At 40.6% G+C, this 22,880-nt stretch overlaps 1 protein-coding gene and 1 non-coding gene across 6 annotated transcripts in view; both read left to right on the forward strand.

Annotated features, from left to right (window-relative positions):
• Window positions 1-22,880, forward strand: part of SYCP2L (synaptonemal complex protein 2 like) — a 58,346-nt gene that overhangs the window by 19,261 nt on the left and 16,205 nt on the right. For 4 of the 5 annotated variants that reach the window (XM_044926995.2, XM_044927002.2, XM_044926987.2 and 1 more), the window contains 13 exons: window positions 272-364; window positions 468-528; window positions 5,328-5,470; window positions 7,283-7,373; window positions 7,867-7,964; window positions 9,052-9,109; window positions 9,209-9,290; window positions 14,444-14,492; window positions 15,473-15,632; window positions 16,399-16,448; window positions 19,148-19,277; window positions 20,346-20,419; window positions 20,575-20,644. In XM_044926995.2, the coding sequence (XP_044782930.2) occupies window positions 272-364; window positions 468-528; window positions 5,328-5,470; window positions 7,283-7,373; window positions 7,867-7,964; window positions 9,052-9,109; window positions 9,209-9,290; window positions 14,444-14,492; window positions 15,473-15,632; window positions 16,399-16,448; window positions 19,148-19,277; window positions 20,346-20,419; window positions 20,575-20,644 (1,159 nt within the window). The remainder of the gene's footprint in view (window positions 1-271; window positions 365-467; window positions 529-5,327; window positions 5,471-7,282; window positions 7,374-7,866; window positions 7,965-9,051; window positions 9,110-9,208; window positions 9,291-14,443; window positions 14,493-15,472; window positions 15,633-16,398; window positions 16,449-19,147; window positions 19,278-20,345; window positions 20,420-20,574; window positions 20,645-22,880) is intronic. The other variant, XM_044926988.2, reaches the window with a different exon arrangement.
• On the forward strand, window positions 6,977-7,049 carry TRNAC-GCA. Its single transcript has one exon. It is a non-coding gene; the product is annotated as a tRNA-Cys (tRNA).

Here is a 22,880-nt window from a genome sequence, read left to right on the forward strand (position 1 = left end):
ACTAGAAAAAAAATGGTGTGGATAGTTATCTGACACATTTAAACATCTGTTACTAAGTCTAGAGTTTTTATAAGTTTATATAAATATATAGAGTTTTTTCAGAAATAGGTGAGCTATTACAATTGAAACCCTCTTCCTGTTTTGCGGAAGTGAGAGACAATAGGAGACCCTATAATCTTAAAGTAGGATTGTTCTAGGGAAAGAAGTTCTGTTTTCAGTGGAATTTTCATTTGACTCTTTGACATATTAATGCTGAAATTATATCTTACAGATGAGAAAACCTGCAGATGAAAAATTAGAGAAATTTTGGATCGATTTCAACCTAGGGAGTCAGAGTGTAACTTTTTATATAAACAATCCTGAGGTAATTATGTTTGATTCCTGTTTAGACCTCAGTGCTTAGAGAATGTTGATATCCAAGTGTGTGTTAAGTGCTCATGAATTTCACTTATTTTTTTTTTTCCAAGAGTGATCTGTGGGACTCAGTAAGACTTTTGAAGGAAGCAGTGGTGAATTTCAGCATACTAGGTAAGATTCATTCTAAACCACTCCACATTTTACTGCTGAGTGTTATTTCTGTTTATAGTTGCTGTGTATGCTTAGTTAATTCAGGGTGAACTTTGCTTACACTTGAGGTAGAGGGAGCTGGTGAGTGTGGTGGAAGCCGGGCTGTGCTCAGGGAGGGACTGATGACTTCTCCAGTCTGTAACATTGGGGTTCAGTGACTTGCCTGATTTTCTCACTGTAAAAAATGGCTATAGTTCCTGAACAAATTGAAAATAGAGTCACCATGGGATTCAGCAGTACCGCTTCTGGATTTATGTCCAGAAGAATTGAAAGTTGGACTTGAATAGATTTGCATGCCAATGTTCATGGCAGCCTTATTCACAATAGCCAAGAGATGGAAGACACCCAAGTGTTCATCGACCGATGAATGGATAAAGTAGATGCAATCTGTACATACAGCGGACTGTTATTTACCTTAAAAAAAAAGGAAATTCTGGCATATGCTCCAACATAGATGAACTTTGAGGATGTCATGCTAAGTAGTAAACGCTAGTCACAAAAAAGACGAATACTGTATGATTCCACTAAAATGAAGTTTCTGAAGTCAGGTCAAGTTGATGGAGACAGAGAGCAGAATGGTGGTTACCAGGGGCCGTGGGGAGGGGGAAATGGAGAGTTGTTCAGTAGGTGCAGAGTTTCAGGTTTGTAAGATGAAAAAGTTCTGGAGATCTTTTCCACAACCATGAGAATATACTTAATACCACTGAACTCTACACTTAAGAAAGATTAACAAGGTAAGTGTTGTATTTTGTATCACAATTTTAAGAAGTGGTTATGGTACCTGCCTTCTATTTCCCACATATTTGCACTAACAGTTTATGAGTTATGGGGGTAATTTCAACATGTATGTAAATATCTGCCCTCTGCCCCCCTCTTCTTAAATCTCCACCACTCACCTTTCTTCTCTGCTTGGTAGGTAGAGTTGAGGGGCATGGAATTGGGGAGCGATCCTTTTCTGGGTGGATAAAAGTAAGGTGCTGGTCTAGTTCAGCGTTTCAGATGTAATCACACTTAACCAGGATCCCTGAATTGGGTCTTTAAAAAAATACAAGGATGTTTTGAAAATAAGTCCATACACACAATCATTGAAGTAATTGGGTTTACTAAAGAGTTAAAATACTATGCAATTATATGGATGCTATACTTACTTCACAAAGAATCTAGGGCGGCTTGCCTATTTATACCAAAATAACAGAAATGGAAAATTGAAACCACAGACAAGAAGGACAGTGTCTCCCATGCAGGCTGAATTGAACTTGGCCACTGTGGAGGTTCAGATTAGGGTGAAAAGTGAGACCACATGTAACATGATTCTCACCCCACAAGCCCTGGAGAGAGCAGACCCATCCTTCCCAGCTTTGAACTCGCATTGGAGGTTCTCCCAAGGGTAAGGTGGGCCTTCCTCAGCCCCCAGTGTTCCTTGCTGGACTTTCCTGGGTACATAAGTTAACTTCAGTGTTTTGTTAAAGGATAATTTTTGAAAAGGTGACATGGTGACCCTCATAAAAATACATTAATAAAACCTGGGTTAAAGGCCACATTAATGAAATAATTGGTAAGATGTAATAACCAGGAAAATGCAAAGAACTACACAGATAGATTTGTAAATAGAATAGTTGCATTTCATAAACACAATTTGAGTTTCTATGAACAAGAATCACTTGCATTATTTAATTTCTTCTGTTAAATATTATTAGAAAAAGAGGGAAGTTGTGGCATGAGGAGGCAGTAGAGGAAGAGGCAGAAGGAGAGCCTTTCACCGTGCAGCTGGGAGAAGGAAAGGGTGGTAAAGACCGCCCATCATTCAGATGCTAATTGCAAGTCAATTACAGGTTGACACCTGTATGCCTGACCAACAGGGTACCACTCTGAGGTTCCCACAAGCTCCTCCTCAGGTTTCATAATTTGCTATAATGATTCACAGAACTCAGGGAAACATGTTTGTTTACATTTCTCAGTTTATTATAGGGGACATACATAATAAAGGATCCAGAGGGTCCATAGTGCAGGGGCCTTTCTTTCTGAGGAGGTGGGCTGCATCACCCTCCTCAGGTGAATGTTGGTGTTCACCAGCCCGACAGCTCTGTGAACCCTGAACCCCATAGTTTAGGGATTTTTATGGAAGCTTTATCATGTAGGCATGATCCAATATTAACTCCATCTCTGGCCTTTTCTCCCCTCCCTGAAGGTTGGGGAGATGGAAGTTCCAACCCTCTAACCATGCCTTGGTCTTTCTGGGGACCAGTCTGCATCCTGAAGTTGTCTAGGCTCCTCCAGCCCCAAAGCACCTCATGAACTTACAAAACACACTCATCACTCAGGAGATGCCAAGGGTGTTAGAAGCTCCGGTGTCAGGAACCAAGGTCAAAGACCAAATATGAGAGCAAAAGATGCTTCTAGCACCCCATTGCTTAAAATGGATTTTAGGAGTTCTGTGTCAGGAACCGAGGCCAAGATCAAATGTATATTTTTTATGGTGACACAGATGGGACGGAGCAGAAGGCAGCGGTTCTGTAGTCACAGTGTATGCTGAGCTGGAAGTGCCCCCTCTCTCTAGGAAAGGGGTTTATAAACATCTCACTAAAAATTTAAATTAAATTTAAGTGTAAATTAAGAGTAACTCTTTGCAAACCCATGGACTGTAGCCTGCCAGGCTCCTCTGTCCATGAGATTCTCCAGGCAAGAATACTGGAGTGGGTTGCCATGCCCTCCTCCAGGGGATCTCCCCAATCCAGGGATCCAACCCAGGTCTCCAGCATTGCAGGCAGATTCTTTATTGTCTGAGTCACCAGGGAAACTGTATAGTCACTACCTGTTACTATTTAAGATATATAACTTATCATTGATGTTTACTCTGAAGTCAATATTTTATAGAGACTTCCCATGGATCTGACTGTGGTCAGATCCTAATATTACTTTGCATATTGTAAGTTTCTGAACCCTGAACTTTGCTGCTGAGGTGGTTTTCAGTAACCCACTTGCCAAGTCAATATCCTATACTTCATAAACATATGACCTTTTGGGGAGACTCTAAGATTCATAAAGTGCTTCGTAGGAGCTGGTGGAAGTAGCTGTGACTTGGGTTAGTTTTATAGTTGAGGAAACTGAAGCTTGTACAGCAAACTCGGTGAGCAAGACTTGCCTTTTGCGTGCACAGCCCTTCCTACTAAGGGGTTGGCAGTGCTTTAGGAGCCTGTGGAGGGTTTGGTATAGCTCTTGGGCTATTTCTTCTCACCCTTGTATCTTTGCATTTAGCCCCACAGCCCAGTTGAGTTCAGTCGCTCAGTTGTGTCTGACTCTTTGTGACCTCGTGGACTGCAGCACACTAGGCTTCCCTGTCTGTCATCAGCTCCCAGAGCTTGCTAAAACTCATATCCATTGATTTGGTGATGCTGTCCAACCATCTTATCATCTGCTGTCCCCTTCTGCCTTCAGTCTTTCCCAGCATCAGGGTCTTTTCCAGTGAGTCAACTCTCCACATCAGGTGGCCAGAGGATTGGAGTTTCAGCTTCAACATCAGTCCTTCTAATGAATATTCAGGACTGATCTCCTTTAGGATGGATTTTTGATCTCCATGTAGTCCAAGGGACTCTCAAGAGTCTTCTCCAACACCACAGTTAGCTATTTACTTTTTAAGATATTGTTTTAAATTGTTTTTGCTGCAGAGTTTGAGACTTACCCTGCAGAGAGTGAATGTCCAGTAAGATCAGCCTTTGGGGGATTGTTGAATTTCACTGGAGACCAGCACTATCCTATGTAAATATGATCTGAGCCATATATTTAATTAACATTTTTCTAGCAACCTCATTAAAGTTTTTTTTCAAGTGGACTAATTTTAATGTGTATTTCACTCAGTATGTCCAAAATATTCACAGTTTAACATGTAATCAGTATGAACACTTAATGAAATACTTGACCTTCTCTTTTTGGTACTAGTCTTTATAAGCTGTGGTTTTGTGCTTATAATGCATCTCATGTTGTACTAGCCGTATTTCGAGTATCAGGGGCCACAGATCTGGATCCAGGTGTGTGTCTTTTTTTCCTTTTTCCATTCTCATCAGTTTGTGAACGAGCTTTGCCGGCTCTCATGAGTTTTTGTTCCTGCTGCTTCCAATGCAGCTTGTACTCACTGTGGCCTATGCTTGGACTTGCTGTGAATTGTGGTCTGAACTGGTTCCTCTATTAAAACCAGCTACTATTTGTCAGTAAAGAGCTGGTGTCCTGGTCGGAGACCCTCAAGGAGACTATTGTCTGAGAAGCAGGCCTCTCCGAGGATGTTTCCATTTCTCTTCAAGTGGAGTCTGTTGAGATGAGTGTGGATTATTTCAGTTTGTATATTGGAAAGAGTGCATTTTATTTTGAATTGTAGAAATGGGTGGGATCTAAAAGAACGAATGAGAATGAAGGTTGTGCTTAATATATTGGGAAGTAAAATACCTGTCAGAGATGATAGCTTTGTATTCACAAACGTTCTTTAAAAAAATGGATTGAATTTTAGAAGACCCATCTCAATCGCTATGCTGGTAAATTACTTCTGTTTCTGTAAGATTAACTACTTAAACATAATGTGTGTATATAAAAACACATGTGCATTTGATAGAAATAATTGCAGAGTAACTTTATCTGAATAATGGCTTTTCAACTTCTCATCACAGAAAAGTCTGGACAGTGAGCAAATATCCCGGTCATTTAAAATTATGGAATTTAAAAACACAACCCCTTTCAGTGTGTTGATCTACATTGACTTTATTTTTTGCTAGAAACTGAGATGAAGATGCTCGAAATTTACCTGAAGAAGCCTATTAATATCAGAAACAAAGAAGTGACGAAAATAGAAATCCATTTTGAATTGCAGTTCAACATATCACAAGCTTCCATTAAAGCTTTAGGAGAAGACAAACAGGTGACACATTTCATTCTTCTGTTTCATTTCCATATTGGGGTTTTATAAATTGAAATATAATTGACATAAAACATTATTTGTTTCAGGCATAAATCATAATGATTCCATTTTGTATATATTGTGAAATAATTGCCATTATGAGACTAGTTGATAGGCATCACCATTGTTAGAAGTTTTTTCTTCTTGTGAAAACTTTTACTCTCTTAGCAACTTCAAATATGCAGTATAGTATTAACTATAGTCACGATGCTGTACATTAAATCCCCTTGACATACTCATTTTATAACAGGAAATTTGCACCTTTCGGCCCCCTTCACTCATCTCGTTTACCCTCAGCCCCTCCTCTGGAATCACCAAGCTGCTGTGTGTATCTGTGAGCTTATTTTTGTTGTTGTCATTTTCAAGATTGTACATACAAGTGAGATCACACGGAATCTGTCTTTCTCTGTCTGACTTGCCTCAGTTTGCATAAGGCCCTCACAGTCCATCCGTATTGTTGCAAATGGCAAATTTGCTTCTTTTTAATGGCTGTATAATATTCTATGTCAAAAAATACATATGTGACTCCAGAGAAAGATTTGTCAGGTTTGTTTATATTTTCAAAGAAATAGCTCTTAGTTTCGTTGATCTTTTCTGTTTTTTTTTTTTTTTTTTTTTTTTTTTTGCCTCCACTTCGTTTATTTCCATTCTTTTTTTCTTTGTTCTACTAACTGGGTTCATTTATTTTCGTTTTCTAGTTCCTTCAAGTGTAAAGATATGTTGTTTATTTGAGATCTTTCTTCTTTATTTTTTGATGTGGGCATTTATCACTATAATATCCCTCTTATAACTGCTTTTGCTGCATCTCATAAGTTTGGTATGTTTTATTTCCATTTTCATTTGCCAAAAGGTATTTTTAAACTCTCTTTTGCTTCCTTCATTGACCCATTGGTTTTTCAGAAGTGTGTCGTTTAGTCGCCACATATTCATGAATTTCCCAGTTTTTCTCTTGTAATTGATTTCTGGTTTCACATCATTGTGGTCAGTAAGGATGCTTAATATGATTTCAGCCTTAAATTTATTAAGACTTTTTTGGTCCCCTAATATATAAGTGTTTCCTGGATTCTATGTGTGTTGAAAGAATGTGTATTCTGTTGCTTTTGGGTAGAATGTTATGTGTATGTCAGGTCCATCTGATCTAACATTAAGGCTGATGTCTTCACATTAATTTTCCATCTAAATGATGTATCCATTGATGTGGGGTATTAAAGTCCCTTGTGTGTGTTCAGTCACTCAGTCATGTCTGACTCTTTGCAGCCCCATGTACTGTAGCTCTCCAGGCTGCTCTCCCATGGACTTTTCCAGGCAAGAATACTGGAATGGGTAGCCATTCCCTTCTCCAGGGGATCTTCCCAACCCAGGGATGGAACCCACGTCTCTTGCATCTCCTGCCTTGGCAGGTGTATTCTTTACCGCTAGCTCTACCTGGGAAGCCCCCATTTAAAGTCCCTTACTATTATTATAGCTTTCCTGGTGGCTCAGATGGTAAAGCGTCTGCCTGCAATGCAGGAGACCCAGGTTCGATCCCTGGGTTGGGAAGATCTCCTGGAGAAGGAAACGGCAACCCACTCCAGTACTCTTGCCTGGAGAATCCCACGGACGGAGGAGCCTGGTAGGCTACAGTCCACGGGGTCGCAAAGAGTCGGACACGACTGAGCAACTTCACTTTCACTATTATCATATTGCTGTCTATTTCTCTCTATACATGTTAATGCTAAATTTATAAAAGAATTACTGCTTTTAAAAACCATGTGGTTTTGGTGTGCATTTCAGGTGATGCCTGACCAGACAAAAACCTCAGCTGTTTTTAGTGAATTAGAGAAAGAAGACACTGAGATTCCTAGCAGCCACAAAACAGAGACAGGTATATTGGGAAACAGCAAAATTTCTTACCTGGATTCCCTGCAGAAGCAGTGATAAAATGTTACTTGAAAGTGGTTACTGAAAACCTGTGGTCATGTAAGAGTAATTAATGTGTTACACCTTTGGCGAAAAAAGTTGCAAATTAAACCTTGAATTATTTTGTCCACCTGATACAGTCTCTTTGGGGGTCAGTTGGAAATGACAAAGGAGAAATAATGATGGGGTGGCTGGAGGCAAGTTCTAGGGGTGTGTAGGGGCCTGTCTGCCCACAAAGCTGGCCCTGCACAGGTGAAATATTTCTTATGAGTTAGACCCAAAGCCCAAGGTGCCTCTAGATTTTTGGTGTTTGAGGCAGGTCCCAATTACCAGCTCTTACCAGAAGATGGCGCTGTACTAGCAATGTGGATCCCATGACGAGCATTTGCAGAGTGTATGCAGCATTTTGTATGGTTATTGTTACCATTTTTTTATTGCTCTTTTCTTCATGCGTATAGACCAAGCAAAGGACTCTACCGAGACGGCAGAGTTAACCAGGGCTGAAGATGACCACCTCCTGATAACTCTCCCCTTAAATAACCAGTCTGAGCCTGCTGTAAGTACAAGGACCTGGGGGCAGGATTCTGAACCGTGTCCACTGGGGTGCTGGCAGGTGGAAGCTGACTCTCCCGGCTGGTTCTCCAGTTTCTCCTGCCCAGGCATGGCTGTGTTTTTTTGACGATCCCCTCCTCTAAATTAGGTTCATCAGTTGTACTTATTTTTCCTTGCCTTTCCCTCAACTTGGCTCTCAAGGGGAATGTGTGACTTGGCTGGCTTTGCCTCATTCCCTCATTTGGGATTTGGAGACTGAGCTTGTGAGAAGCAGCATCATTTCTGGAATCAGACCTGGAATTTAGTTACTGACTGTGGGAACTTGAGGAAATGACGTAACATCACTGGGACTGAGGCTTCTCATCTTTAGAACAAAGCTGGTTTGGGCTTCCCTGGTGGCTCAGTGATAAAGAACCTACCTGCCAATGCAGGAGACACAGGTTCAATCATTGGATCTGGAAGATCCCCTGGAGAAGGAAATGGCAACCCACTCTGGTATTCTTGCCTGGAGAATCCCATGGACAGAGGAGCCTGGCAGGCTGCAGTCCATGGGGTCGTGAAGAGTTGGATATGACTTAAGTGACTAGAGAAAACAAACAATACCTGCTTTATAGTGTGGCCCTCTTAGGACTAAAAACAAAATATATGTAAAGCACCTAACACAAGGCTTGGCATGTATTGATGTTCAGTCCATTTTCTTATGTTTGATCACACAGACAGACTGTAGAGAAGTGTGATGATAGTGTCATATTTTTTAAACAAATATACACCAAAGATTATTTCTACAGATAGATTGTCTTTTGGGGAACTTGAACAGTTATGATGCTGTTGACATTTTTGTAAGTCTTCCTTTGATGTTTCCCTTAGTAATTGTGAGACACTCTTGATTATCTTTGATGTGGTAAACCTTCTCCTGTGGGTGGGTATCTTTACTTTTTTTAATAGCCAATAATCACTTGGAACCAAATTTAATAACGAAAGAGCCTGATATCTTAGTATTCAAATGCTTTTCTTTGGAGGCATAGAATGATTCCAAAAAGTCTCAAAGGCACCCTAATTAAGCAGATGTTTATATATGCATTTTCCTGCAGCAAACAAATACAGCTGATAATTCACCTGAAAAATCAAAACTGGATGATACACAAAAAGGTCAGATTTTTTTTTTTCTATCATAAGACTTGAATGGTATATTTCAATGTATACTTCAGATGCTTAACAATTTTTGTTTTCCATTTTTATGCTTGGAAGTTACTTCAGAACTCAAGTATTCTGTGGATTTACAAGAATCATCAGCAACAATTCAGTTTCCTGCATTAAATGACGCATCTAGGTAAGTGATTTTCAGAGGTCATAAACCACGTGAAGTCACTCAGTCGTGTCCGACTCTGTGCAGCCCCATGAACTGCAGCCAGCAAGGTCCTCTGTCCATGGGATTTTCCAGGCAGGAATACTGGAGTGGGTTGCCATTTCCTTCTCCAGGGTATCTTCCCAACCCAGGGATCGAACTCTGGGTCTCCTGCATTGCGGGCAGATGCTTTACCATCTGAGCCACCAGGGAAGCCCGTAAACCATGTAGATTGTTGTTAATGTGACTTGTTAATTGCAATTTGACTGTCTGGGTTTTCCCCTTTCCTGCATCTGGCCACGCCCTACACAAGGAGAGAGCGTTGTGTGCAGTTTTCTGTGAATAATTTCAGCAGGGCTGGAGTGTTCTCTTGTCCTGTGGGTCTCTACCCCTTTCAAGGATCACAGCCTTGTTGTGGCCATGGGGCCTGCATAACTCAATGAAGCTATGAGCCATGCTGTACAGGGCCCCCCAAGATGGACGGGTCGTGGTGGAGAGTTCTGACAAAGCATGGTCCACTGGGGGAGGAAATTGTAGCCCCAATGTTATCTTTGGTGATGCAGTTTTCCCTAGCAGAACACTGGATACTCCTAGACAGAAAATGTGTATCACTTGGCACTAATTTATTTGCCACTTTTCTATGTAGGCCTCTGAAGAATGGGCCATACATGTGATTTTTTTTTACAGCTTTGTTGAGATATAATTGAAATAACATGTACCTATGTAAAGTATACAATTTGAGTTTTGACATTTGTCTACACCCGGGAGCCATCACCACAATCAGGATAAGGACCATATCCATCGTTTCCAAGAATTTCTTCTTGCCCCTTGGAAATCCCTCCCTCTTTCTCCATGCCCACCCCCACCCTTGGCAATCACTGATCTGCTTTGTCACTATAGATGAGTTTGTAGTTTTAAAAGTCTTACTTAAATGGAATCAGACTGGAGGCACTCTTTTTTTTTTTTTTTCCTTTCCTAGCATCTTTCATTCATTGTAATTATTGGGATTGGCCAAGAAGTTTGTTTGGTTTTCTCATCACTTATAGAAAAATCTGAACAAACTTTTTGGCCAACCTAGTATTTTGAGATTCTTCATGTTGTATCAGCAGTTCATTCCTTTATGTTATGAGTGGTATGGAGAATAGTGGATCTATTGTACGGATATACCACAACTTGTCTATCCATTCTCCTGTTGATGGACATTTGAGTTTCCAGTTTTTTTGTTGTTACAAGTAAAGCCCTTTGGCTTCATGTATAAGTCTCTGTGTGGAGGTGGAGGTGGTTTAGCTGCTAAGTCACATCCGACTCTTTACAGCTGCATGGACTGTAGCCCGCCAGCCTCCTCTGTCCATGGGATTCTCCAGGCAAGAGTACTGGAGTGGTTTTTCATTTCCTGTCCAGGAGATCTTCCTGACCCAGGAATCTTGCATTTCTGGTCCCCAGTCTCCTGCATTGCAGGCAGATTCTTTACCACTGTGCCACCTGGGAAACTCATCTGTATGGAGATTATGTTTTCTTTTCTCTGGAGTGAATATATAGGAGTGGGATAGCTGGATCATAATTGGTGTATCTTTCACTTCTTAAAACCTGCCAAGATGTTTTCCAGTGTCTTTAGAGCATTCTGCGTTACCACCAACAGTCTTTGAGGGTTCTGGTTGCTAGACTTTCTCATTAGTAGGTTCAGTAATAAAATTTCTTTGATGGATGAACTAAGGAATGAATGAACAGATCCAGTACTGATGTGGGCTGCTGCTGCTGCTTTCTACCAGACACACAGTCCCACAAAGGGTCCTCAGTGAATGATAATTTCCTTTATTTACTTCATTAGTTTTTATATATTGTTATGGCTCCACCTCCCAAACACCATTTTTCTTCTTTGAATTATTAGATATCTTTCTGTGTTGTGTATCTGTGTCAGCATTTATTATTTGGGGGCTTTAAGGGTTTACCATTTATATGTAATTGTAAATTACATGTGTAATTTACATATGTAAAATCAAAGTTGTAAATTACATATGTAATTTACATATGTAAATTCCCAAGTTGTAAATTACATATGCAGCTCTGGGACCTGCATTTGTGTTCAGTCATGTCCGACTCTTTGCAACCCCATGGACTGTAGCCCGTCAGGCTCCTCTGTCCATGGGATTCTCCAGGCATGAATACTGGTGTGGGTTGCTGTTTCCTGCTCCAGGAGATCTTGCCTGATCCAGGGATCGGACCGGTGTCTCCTACATTGCAGGCGGATGCTTTACCAATGAACAGCTCTATTTCTCCTTTAATAATGTTAGTTTTTACTAACATTTTTACTAATGTTTTTTACTAATGTTTTTACTAACATTAATAAAGTACTCTTTGTCACACTGTGAAATCTGTTCCTGCCTGACCTTAAAAAATGAAAGTTCGAAGTCTACAGCCTGTGAGGCTGTCCAGGAACTAAAAAGGAATGTTTTTATATCATCGCTGAAGCTAGCCATTTCCTGGTCAGAGGTCTCTTTCAATTAGAAGAGAGCAGAGACCTACACCACCACTCCGCTTCCTTCTCGTCATATTTTCTTGTCCAGGCATCCAGTGTTTCGTCATTTCAGATCCGTAGAGTAAGCCAGGTTTCTTCCGGCTTTACTTCTTCCTCTCACGCCCGCTGCAGCAGGAGTGGGAGCTGGAGGGCCTGTGCAGCCTGGTTTGGAAGTGTGCTGGGCTCAGGCGACCCAGCAGCCTTCTTCTGGGGCTCTGTTCCTCCCAGAAACCTGCTGCCCTTCTCTGTGCCTGTCTGATCCCCCATTCAGCAGTGAGAACTCCCCAGCCCTGCTTGAATCCGAGAATCCTTTGTCTCCTTCTGGGAAGCGTGGAACATTGTTGCTGCTGCTCCGAGAAGTCTAGATTTGTCTTTGGGAAGGGGCTGCTCACTTGTCATCCTGCAGAATATGTCCACGTAGAGCAGAGGGTAGGTCTTCGTCTTCCGGAGTGTACTCATTCCCCGAGAACATCTAGCAAAACCACTGCAGACTCTGAGCTAAGGTTTCTAGACTGGAGTAATCTGTTCATCGCCGGGTCTCTGTTTCTCTGTCTGTAAATGAGTACCTCAATTAAAAGGGACATTCAGATGCCTTTACAGCAAAGAAATCTTGGATACTGCTCATAGCTTTTTAGCTCTTTTGTGTTGAAATAAGTAAAACAGCACGTACAACTGCTTTTACATTCAGACTGAAACCACAGAACGCAATTCAGGGCTCAGAAGAGCACAGGTTTTTCTGTCTCAATGCATAAAGAACTCAATGAGAAGCAGAGTGGCAGGTAAGGAAAGAGTTTATTAATTCTTGCCTGGAAAATTCCCTGGATAGAGGGCTACAGTCTGTGGGGTCCCAAAGAGTCAGAAACGGCCGAGCATGCTCTTGCTAAAAAGGTGTGAGTTGCAGGCAGGTGAGAGGGCTTTGAGCGCTTCACAGGTTACATTTTTATAATTAAAGAAACAGAAGGGAGAAGACCACCATCTTCCTTATTTTTGAGTTAAGCTTCCATCATCAGCTCCTCCTCCATGTCAGGCTGGGAAATTTTCTTGTCTCTACATGGTCAAACTGGGACCATCATGGCACTATTCAAATCAGCAGAAGAATGGTTATATATGCTAGACTATGGTAAACCATGTCAGGTATCAGTGTAATGGGGCTTCCCAGGTGACTCAGTCAGTAAAGAATCTGCCTGCCAATGCAGGAGACGTGGGTTTGATCCCTGGGTCGGGAAGATCCCCCTGGAAAAGGAGATGGCGACCCATTCTAGTATTCTCACCTGGAGAATTCCATGGACGGAGGAGCCTGGCAGCTACAGTCCACGGGGTTGCCAAGAGTTGGACACAACTTAGTGACTAAACAACAGCAATCAGTATGATGAGGGGTTTCCACTTTGGAATGTCACCTTTCCCCTCTATTTTTGTTTTTAATGTATGCAGAGGAGCATGTCCTAGGAATCATTAACCTAGTGACCTTAACCGGCAGGATGCAAACATCATTGACTTGATGTGTATTTTTGTTGTTAGTTTCATTGTTAAGCAAGCCTGCTTTGCTTCATGATTTTCCATTTGCTTTCTGGGGTGATCATTAACTTACATTGGTCTCCCAAGGTTCCTTCAAGTTCCCCCTCTACCTATAGTCTCCAAGTGGGATTTTAAACTAGCTCTTTGATTATCCTATTCTATCCCTGTTCAGACTACACACACATGCACAATAACATTTAGTATAGGGCTGACTTTTTAAAAAACGGTGATAAAATAGACATCATGTAAAGTTTTGCATCTTCACCATTGTGAGTGTATGTCCCGTGGCATTAAGTGCTCTCACGTTGCTGTACGAACAGTCATCACCTCCGCCCATCTTCCGAGCATTTTCCATCTTCTGAAATGCTGTCCCCACTAAACAACTCCCCAATTTAACAAAATTGAAAGATACAAGAGACCTAGAAGGACGCACCAAATGGTAAAGTACTTGTGATTATGAATCACTTTGTTTTTTTGCTCCTTGTGTTTTTTGGTTTCCTATTATGCATGTGTTAACTTTTAAGACATAAATGTTATTTTAAAAACCTTAAAGATTAGTATACAAAAATCAAATTTCTTTCTGTATGGTAGCAAATAGATAATAGCAAGCCATGTTATCTGAGAAGGGGTTAATAGCCAAAATACATAAGGAATGCCTACATTCAATAGCCAAAAAAAAAAAAAAATCATCTGATTAAAAAAGGAGGGGAAAGGCTTTCAACAGACATTTCTGCAAAGGAGATATACAAATGGTCAAGAAGTGTGTGAGAAGATGCTTGACGTCACTAATCATCCAGAAAGGCTTTCATAGCGCCCAGCCGAGTCTAAGACAGAACCGGGTAGGAAACGCTGCTGCCTTGCCCATTTTGTCCTGCCATCCTTGTCTTTATGTGCCTCACGGAGATGGGCTCAACAAATTTTGTTTTAAATAGCGAATTGTTGGCAGGCAGAAGATATATGGAAATGGATTGCAAGACAAGAAGTTTGCCACAGAATGGGGTACTTTCATTGCGCTGGGCTCACAGTATGCAAAGGGCACACGGCAGAAAAAAGAAGGGCGAAGCTGTTGCTGCCATGGTTCCATTAATTCAATATATTTTGCTTTCAGGAAAGATTCTGCTTTTGAGGATAATAGAAAGCAAGAAACACGGATGTCGGTAATGGAACCACTTTCACTGTTTTGGGCAGTCCTTCCCGTTTTAGTTACTTGCATATCATCTTCAAACTTTGCCTTGGCTCTGCGTCTTTATGTTTCTCAGTTAAATTTATCTTAAGGTCTTTTTAAAAGGAGGTATTTCACTTTCAAGTGGAAAATCGGCATTAATTCTAACAAATAGTTGGTAAAGCCCCCAAGTAAGTACAATGGAGAATAGCAAAGTTATATCGAATTGTGATACTTTTCCTTGTATTCGGCTTTGAGCCAAGAGTCTGTCCTTGCTTTGTCAAAAAAGACACATGTATACTTAAGGCTGATTCATGTTGTTGTATGGCAGAAACCAACACCATATTGTAAAGCAATTATCCTCCAAATTAAAAGTAAATTTAACAGAAGATTATGAAGTAAAAGAGAAGTGTTAAAGACTTTCTAGCAGCTGAGATTTCCTCTGAATAGAATCAGAAGTGTTAATGAATTGAAAAGAAATGTTTTGCTCTAAGTCAGTGATGTTGCTCTGTTCCTACATGTCCGCTTCCATCTCTCTGCTGCTCTTCCTTTGGGAAGCAGAGTGCTTTAAGTCTATCATCAGTGCACTAAAAAAGAAATCTGTATGTGAACAAAAAATGAGATTTTTGTTCCTAAAATTGAGATCATGGATTCCAAACAAGCAAAGTTCCTTCTGGCTTTCTTTTAGCTGTGGTTCTCAGTCCTATGGGCTAGCATTTTGAACTTGGTGATAGCAGGTAATCAGGTGCATCAGCTTTTGGAAAGTTACCTACCATCTCTACAATTATGATTAGAGGGGATATCTTCTTTTTCTCCCTTCTCTGTACTTGTGTGCCCTTTTATTGTGTAAGACAGCCCAGTCTTCTCAAGGAGTTACTTCTCTTTTGCCTAACTTCATAGTCCTGTGTTTAATTGTACATAAATGCTACTGGCATCCTTTCAGCAGCTCTCATGTATCGCCTGTGTTTGTAAAAGTTTGGTTATAGGAAACACCTTTTCTCGGAGAGTAATCAAGATTCAAGTAGTAGCGGCAGTGAGCTGTCTTGGGCTGGTAACCGAAAAAGGAAATCCTTAAAGTCGTATCCTAGTAGGAAAAAGACAAGAACCAGAAGCAGCAGCATAAGAAGTAAGTCTGGTATGTGTTTTCTTTCCAGTCACTCTTCAAATGAATCAGTAGGTGTTACTTTTGCGGGATGTGATGGGAAAGGGTATCAACGAGATGTATGATCACCTGATCCTGCTACCGTTACATGGGAAAGGGAAAATGTTCGTATGTGAAACAGTACTAAAGAATATGGAATTGACCAATAATTGTGAAAGATGAACTACAGATAGATGGAGTAAAGAGTTCAGATAAGAGGAGTTTGATGTAAGCTGACCTAAGCTGAAATCTTCAGGAAAAGCTTCAAGGAAGGCTGGGTGGGACCTCAGCTAATCCTTGGGAAAAGAATAGGATTTGAAGAAGTATGGAGAAGAGGAAGCATTCTGGTTAGGTAAAGCTAGAAGAACATGGGCCAGTCCCTGGGCAAGATGGCAGCCCAAAGGAGAAGAGGGTGGCAGAGGACGAGATGGTAGGGTGGCATCACCGACTCAATGGACGCGAGTTTGTGCAAACTCCGAGAGATAGTGAAGGACAGGGAAGCCTAGCGTGCTACAGTCCATGGGGTCGCAAAGAGTCGGACACGACTTAGCGACTGAACAACAACAGCAAGAACATGGGAAGAGCGTTCAGAAACAGTATCTGGAGCAAAGAATTCACTCTGGCCAGAGAAGAACAAGCTGAATAATTAGAGAGTTAGACATTTCAGCAAGCTGTGGGAAGTGGGGATTGCTTCTAGAGAGTATTTTGTGTTTCTCGTAAGTAAATGTATCCACTGGGCTCTCGTTTCCTTTCCTTCTAGTCTTGCCTCTTTTTCCTCCCAGTAGTGGCAGTGACCTTGAGAAAGATCAAGTGAGTAAATTTTTTCTGTGCTGCATGTGCCCTTTATGGGGTAAGTTTGAAACAAGTTGATCTGTTTAGGTTTGAACTACCTTTATTTAAAAAAAACTCCTTTCTGGAAGAGAAAAATAACAAACCAGTGGTTTACTAGTATGTAAACCACTTTCAGTAGAAACTTCAAGGAGTTCCACACATAGTATGAATCTTGGGCAAAGATTTAGTATCTTTTTTTTTTTTGGTTGAAAATTTATTGAAAGATGTTTATTACGAAGAATGCTTGAAATCTGGGCTATTCTGATTTCCTACAAATATGTGCTCTTTTGAATTTGTATTTTAAAATAAACTTCTTGATTTAATTTTTCTCTTAGTTTTCAGTTTGTGGACATGTTATTCACATAGATTTTAATTATTTAAATCTTTATGTTGCCAGAGGTTGAAATACCTTCAGGCTTACATAAATATTGAATAAACCCTGAAGGTTTCTTAAATCCCTTCAGTTATACTTGTTTTATAGGAAAGCAGTTAAGAACATGGACATGAGTGTCCTCCAGACCAATTCAAAGATTAATTTACCATGTTTTTAGCGGAATTACCTCTCTTAGCAGTTGGCTTTTGTCCTTGTATGTGTGTATATGATTATATTTTATATATCATGTATATAAATATATATCATATACTCTGTGTATGATTATATATCACATTATATACCATATATAAAACATATACATATATACACATAATATATAATCTTGTATATATGTAACACATATTTTATGTGTGTGTGTGTATATGCAGACACAAAAACACACACACTGTAGAATTAGTGCAAAGTGTTCAAGAATTTTCTAGTTTCACTTTTTACTTTCACTGCTGCTGCTGCTAAGTCGCTTCAGTCGTGTCCGACTCTGTGCAACCCCATAGACGGCAGCCCACCAGGCTCCCCCATCCCTGGGATTCTCCAGGCAAGAACACTGGAGTGGGTTGCCATATAACATATAATCATGTATATATGAAATATATTTTATATATGATATATAATGTGATATATAATCACATGTATATAATATGTGATGTATATTATATATAATTTGTACATATATATAGAATACATACACTTCTGTATAAATATATATTTTTTATATGTATGTGCATATACACATGAAAACACAGACACACTAAAGAATATAGTGTGAAGTGTTTAAGGATTTTCTGCAGCAGTGCTGGGATTCTGAGGACATCAACAGCACCCTGCTCACCTGTACAAAAATATAATGTGTTTAGTGCCCTAATGGGATCTGGCCGTGGCGCTAGTGGTAAAGAACCCGCCTGCCAACGCAGGAGCCGTGAGTTTGACCCCTGGATTGGGAAGATCCCCTGGAGAAGGAAATGGCAACCCACTCCAGTATTCTTGCCTGGGAAATCCCATGGACAGAGGAGCCTGGCGGGCTACAGTCCCTGGGGTCACATAGAGTCGGACACGACTATAGCGACTTAGCACAGCACAGCGCTCTAATCATAGCTTGTTATCTGCCCTCCCCCTACCAGCCTTCTTCCATCTGTCCAGGTGGACTCTTATGTTCTGCAATGACAGGGAGTGTTTATAGCTCAAACTATAAGCCAGAGCAAGTACCTAAATATTTGTTGAGTAGTTCAACCTGAGATAAGGAGTTATCAGTTAGAAATAGACCACAGAAGGACTTCCCTGGTGGTCCAGTGCTTAAGACTTGGCTTTCCAGGGCAACACATGCAGGTTTGATCCCTGGTTGAGGAGCTAGGATCCCATATGTTTCTGAGCCAAAAAACCAAAACATAAAACAGAAGCAATATGTAACAAATTCAATAAAGACTTAAAAAAATAGTCCACATCAAAAAATCTTAAAAAAAAAAAAAAGGAAATAGGCACAAAGAACAGTTTTTAACAATATACAGCTTTAAAAAAATTAGGTACCAAAAAACCTCAAAGCTTTAAGAATCCACAGATTTAAGATATGCAGCTGCCAGGAAGTCTGTGGTGATTCTCAGTGAGGGCATTGCTGATTTTATAGAGACATTGGTAGCTGACACTGACGTCTCTGTGCTGGAGTTTAAGAAAATAACTTAAAGCAAGGGTTGGCAAACCTTTTCTGTGGAGGGTCAAGTAGTATCGGGCGGGTGGTTTCTATGGCAACTGTTCAACTCTGCCTTTGTAGCATGCAGGCAACCACATGTGCAGTGAGTGCTCAAGTGCATGGATGTGTTGTGTTCCAATTAAAGTTTATTTACGAAAACTTCATTCCCATTGAGCTGTAGAGCTGTAGTTTGTTGACTCCTGGTTTAGAGCAGTGGTTCTCAGACTTTGGTGATCATCAGAATGACCAGAATGGTCACCAGAAATGCAGATCGCTGCGTCCTGTCCCCAGAGTTTTGATTGAGTGTGTTGTCAGTGGGGCTTAAGAATTTGCATTTCCATCAGGTTCTCAGGTGCTGCGGAGGCTGTGGTCTGGGACCACACTTTGAGAACTTAGAGTCAGCTTTGAGTTAGTTTATTGATTCATGACCTAATGTGCTTCTAGCCCTGGGATCTTATGGTCTTACTGTTTCTTTTTTCAAATGGATCATGTCCAATTCTTAAACATTTTTAAAAAGGATATTGGAAGTGTCTTGGAATGTTGTGATAACTTGCTTTGAGTGATTGTGACTGTTAGCACTTTGTAAAAAGTACTATGTTTTAGGTTAAAATTCTAACACCCTTACGGAAAGATTCCTCCAGGCAAAATAATGTCACACCTCCCAAAATTTCTGGAACCGAATTTCAAAGTAGTTCTGCCTTTTTAACTCCTGAAGATTCTGCCCAGAAAACAGGTATGTGATTTTCTGTTGATTTACATAGAAAAAATATATTTTGGAAATGGTAGTTTAAAAAAGCAAAATATGTTTCTCTTGTTATCTGTTGAAGAAAGTGTGAAGGTATGATTGATTAATCTTCTCTTTCTTGTCCTGATTAACAAAAGACAGAGGACTTTGTGTTTTAATTCCGTTTAACGTTTGAGATCACCTTGTGTCTAAGAATTGCTGATGTTCATCTGCTTTTAAAATAGCAACAAATGCAAATGGTGGTTGATTGCAGGGTTTGGTAAACTTTTTCTGTAGAGGAACAGGTAGTATTTATTTTTTGCTTTTTTGGCCCCTAGAGTTTCTGTTGCAACTATTCAACTCTGTGTTTGTAGTCCCAAATCAGTCGCAGACAAGATGTAAACTAATGGCTGTATCTGTGTTTCCATAAAACTTTATTTATAAAACCAAGTGACAGATGGGATTTGACCTGAGGGGCCAGGGTGTGCTAACCCTTGACTTAGAAGGTTTATCTCAGCCCCCACTGTATGTTATTGAAACAATTCACATCTTTTAAATTGGTGAGAGTCAGGATATTGTTTCTTCACCTTTATCATTCTACAACTTAGCACATTGGCAGGCACTTAGCAGGCACGAGTGCCAGCCTCTTAATTTGGCTGCCACTGGAAGAAAAGAAGTGGGGAAAGAAAAATAGCAGAGAGGGAAACACAGCATTAGAGAGTGAGGGGAACAAAGGAACAGATCTGAGAGAGGCACGAGAGCTACCGCGGTGAGGTGATAAGAGTTCTCGCCATGTATTTGGGGCCACATGGGCAGCCACGAAAGATGCTGACCTAGTGGAGGTAACTGGCTATTCATTTTATCTGCAAACTTGTAAACCTTATACCCATGTATACTTTGAAAGATGCAAACTGTTTTTTGGTTTGAGTTTTTTTCTTTTTTTTTTTTAATAACTATCCCTTACAGGGGGCAGGGTATGTTGAAATTTAATTTATAGATTGATAGTGAAATGTCATTTCCTCATTTGCTTCTTAGCATGTTTATTCTCTTATAACTATTTATTCTTCCAATACTCAGAACTTCACAGCCCCAGCCCGCTGAGTGATCTCTCTTCGCTGGAGCACTCAGATGTTGAAGAAAATGAATCTAAGGTACTATTTAATTGTTGGTTATTTATCTGTTTTCCAGAATTGATATTATACTTACTGTACTGGCTTATTCCTTCTTGAGGGATGATGTAATACTGTGTATTGCTTATTTTGACATAAATGCATGTATTTCTGACCACCTCTTTTTTTTTTTTAAGACTGTGGCCCCAGAGTCATTGATGAAAAGTACTACTTTCAAACATAAACTGCAAAACGTGGAGGACAGAGGTGAGAGAATTCTAAACTTTTTTATTTTGCAGAATTAAGCAAAATTAATCTGATTTTGGCTGACAGGGCTGTTATTCAAACTGAGGCAGATATAATCACTATACAGAGTGACAGTTGCCAGACCTTGGAGAGGGCAGTGCCGTCTGCCACCCTGCCCCAAGTGGTAAGCCGGCACGGGAGGAGCAGGGGTTTCACTCCCGAAACAGGAAGGTCTGTGTTAGGAATCGCGTAACCTGGGATCCGAGTCCCGTCACCCAGCACGCTTCCTCTCTGCCCCCAGGGATGGTATTGAAGTCCCGCTCTATTGTAGCATTGTTGCTTTCTCCCTTCCAATCTGTTAACGTCTGCGTAACATAGGTGCCGCGATATTGGGTGCATATATATTTACAGTTTGTTACCTTCTTTTTATGAATTGATCCATTTGTCATTGTGTAATGGCCCTCTTTTCTCGTTACATTTTTAAATCTAAAGTCCATTTTTCTGATAATCTATAGTAGATACATAAAAGATAAAGAAAAGGAAATCAAAACATCCCGCTATAGAAAATGGACCGCAAAAGCAAACAGCAAGAAAGGGACTACAAAAGAGCCAGAAAGCAAGTAATACAAAGGCGTTAGTAAGTCCTTAAAAATCAATGACTACTTTAAGTATAAGTAGATTAAACTGTCCAATCAAACGATGGAGAGTGGCTTCATGGATAAAAATAACAAGACCCAGCTATATGCTGTCTACAGAGACTCAGCTCAGCTTTAAGGATGCACAAAGGCTCAAAGTGAAAGAACGGAAAAGGGTATTCTATGCAAGTGGACAGGGCTCCCCTGATAGCTCAGTTGGTAAAGAATCCACCTGCAATGCAGGAGAGCCAGGTTCAATCCCTGGGCGGGGAAGATCCCCTGAAGAAAGAAATGGCAACTCATTCCAGTATACTTGCCTGGAGAATCCCATGGACAGAGGAGCCTGGTGGGCTACAGGGGGTCACAAAGAGTCACACACGACTTAGGAACTGAACCATGAGGAATTTTTTTCCACTGCTTTTGAAATTCTGTGGGTGTGTGTGATTTTAGACAGTTTTATTATAGTGTGTCTTATAGAAGATCTTTGTGAGGGAATCTTTTGGGAGTTTATGAGCTTCCTGAACTGGGATGTCCCAATTTCTCCCCAGATTTTGGAAGTTCTCAGCCATTATTATTTTCTTAAATTTTATTTATTATTTTTGGCCATTCCTGGGTCTTCGTTGCTGCCTGGGCTTTTCCGTAGTTGCGGTGAGCGGGGGTTACTCTCTGTTGCAGTACATGGGCTCCTTATTGTGGTGGCTTCACTTGTTGTGATGCACAGGCTTTCATGGTTGCTGCACATGGGCTCAGTACTTGTGGTCCCCAGGCTCTAGAGCACAGGCTCAATAGTTGTAGCGCATGGGCTTGGTTGCTGTGCGGCATGTAGAATCTTCCCAGACCAGGGATCGAACCCACGTCTCCTGCATTGGCAGGCAGACTCTTTACCAACTGAGCCACCCGAGAAGCCTGCCATTATTTTCTTAAGTAGCTTTCTGCTCCTTTTCCCTCTTTTCTCCTTCTGGGGCTCCAGAAAAGTATCGATTGTTTCCTTTTTTAAAAAAATTGGGTTATCATTGACAGGTAGTATGTTAATTTCAAGTGTATGACATAATCATTTGCTATTCATGCATGTTGTAAAATGATCACAATGAATGTTGTTAACATCTGTCCCCACACATAGTGAGTCTTTTTCTTGTGATGAGAACTTTTAAGGTCTACTTTCTCAGAAACTTTCAAATAAAGTCTTAACTGTAGTCACCACGCTGCCTGTATGTTTCATTCCCAGGACTTAACTTGTTTTGTCACTGGAAGTTTGTACCTTTGAGTGCTCCTATAGCTAACCGAGCTTCCTTAGAGCAGCTGTTTTGCATTCTTTTTTAGGCAAATTGCAGAGCTCCATTTTGTGTGTGTGTGTGTGTGTGGAGGTCAGTCGCTGTATTTTTTTTTTTTTGAAAGTTGCACGGTCGTATCTGACTCTTTGTGACCCCATGGACTATACACTCCATGGAATTCTCCAGGCCAGCATACTGTATAATTGTTGTGTTTTTTGGACAGGTCGCGTTTCCTTGAGTTTCATGTTCCTTGAAGTTTTGTGTTGCTGTCTTCATATTTAGTCTATACTGATTGGCTTCAGGAGAGAAATGCGTTTTGTCTCCTAGGGATCCTGAAGCCTTCCCAGGCCT

The sequence above is a fragment of the Bubalus bubalis genome, chromosome 2, assembly GCF_019923935.1.
Source record: "Bubalus bubalis isolate 160015118507 breed Murrah chromosome 2, NDDB_SH_1, whole genome shotgun sequence".
Classification (NCBI taxonomy): domain Eukaryota; kingdom Metazoa; phylum Chordata; class Mammalia; order Artiodactyla; family Bovidae; genus Bubalus; species Bubalus bubalis.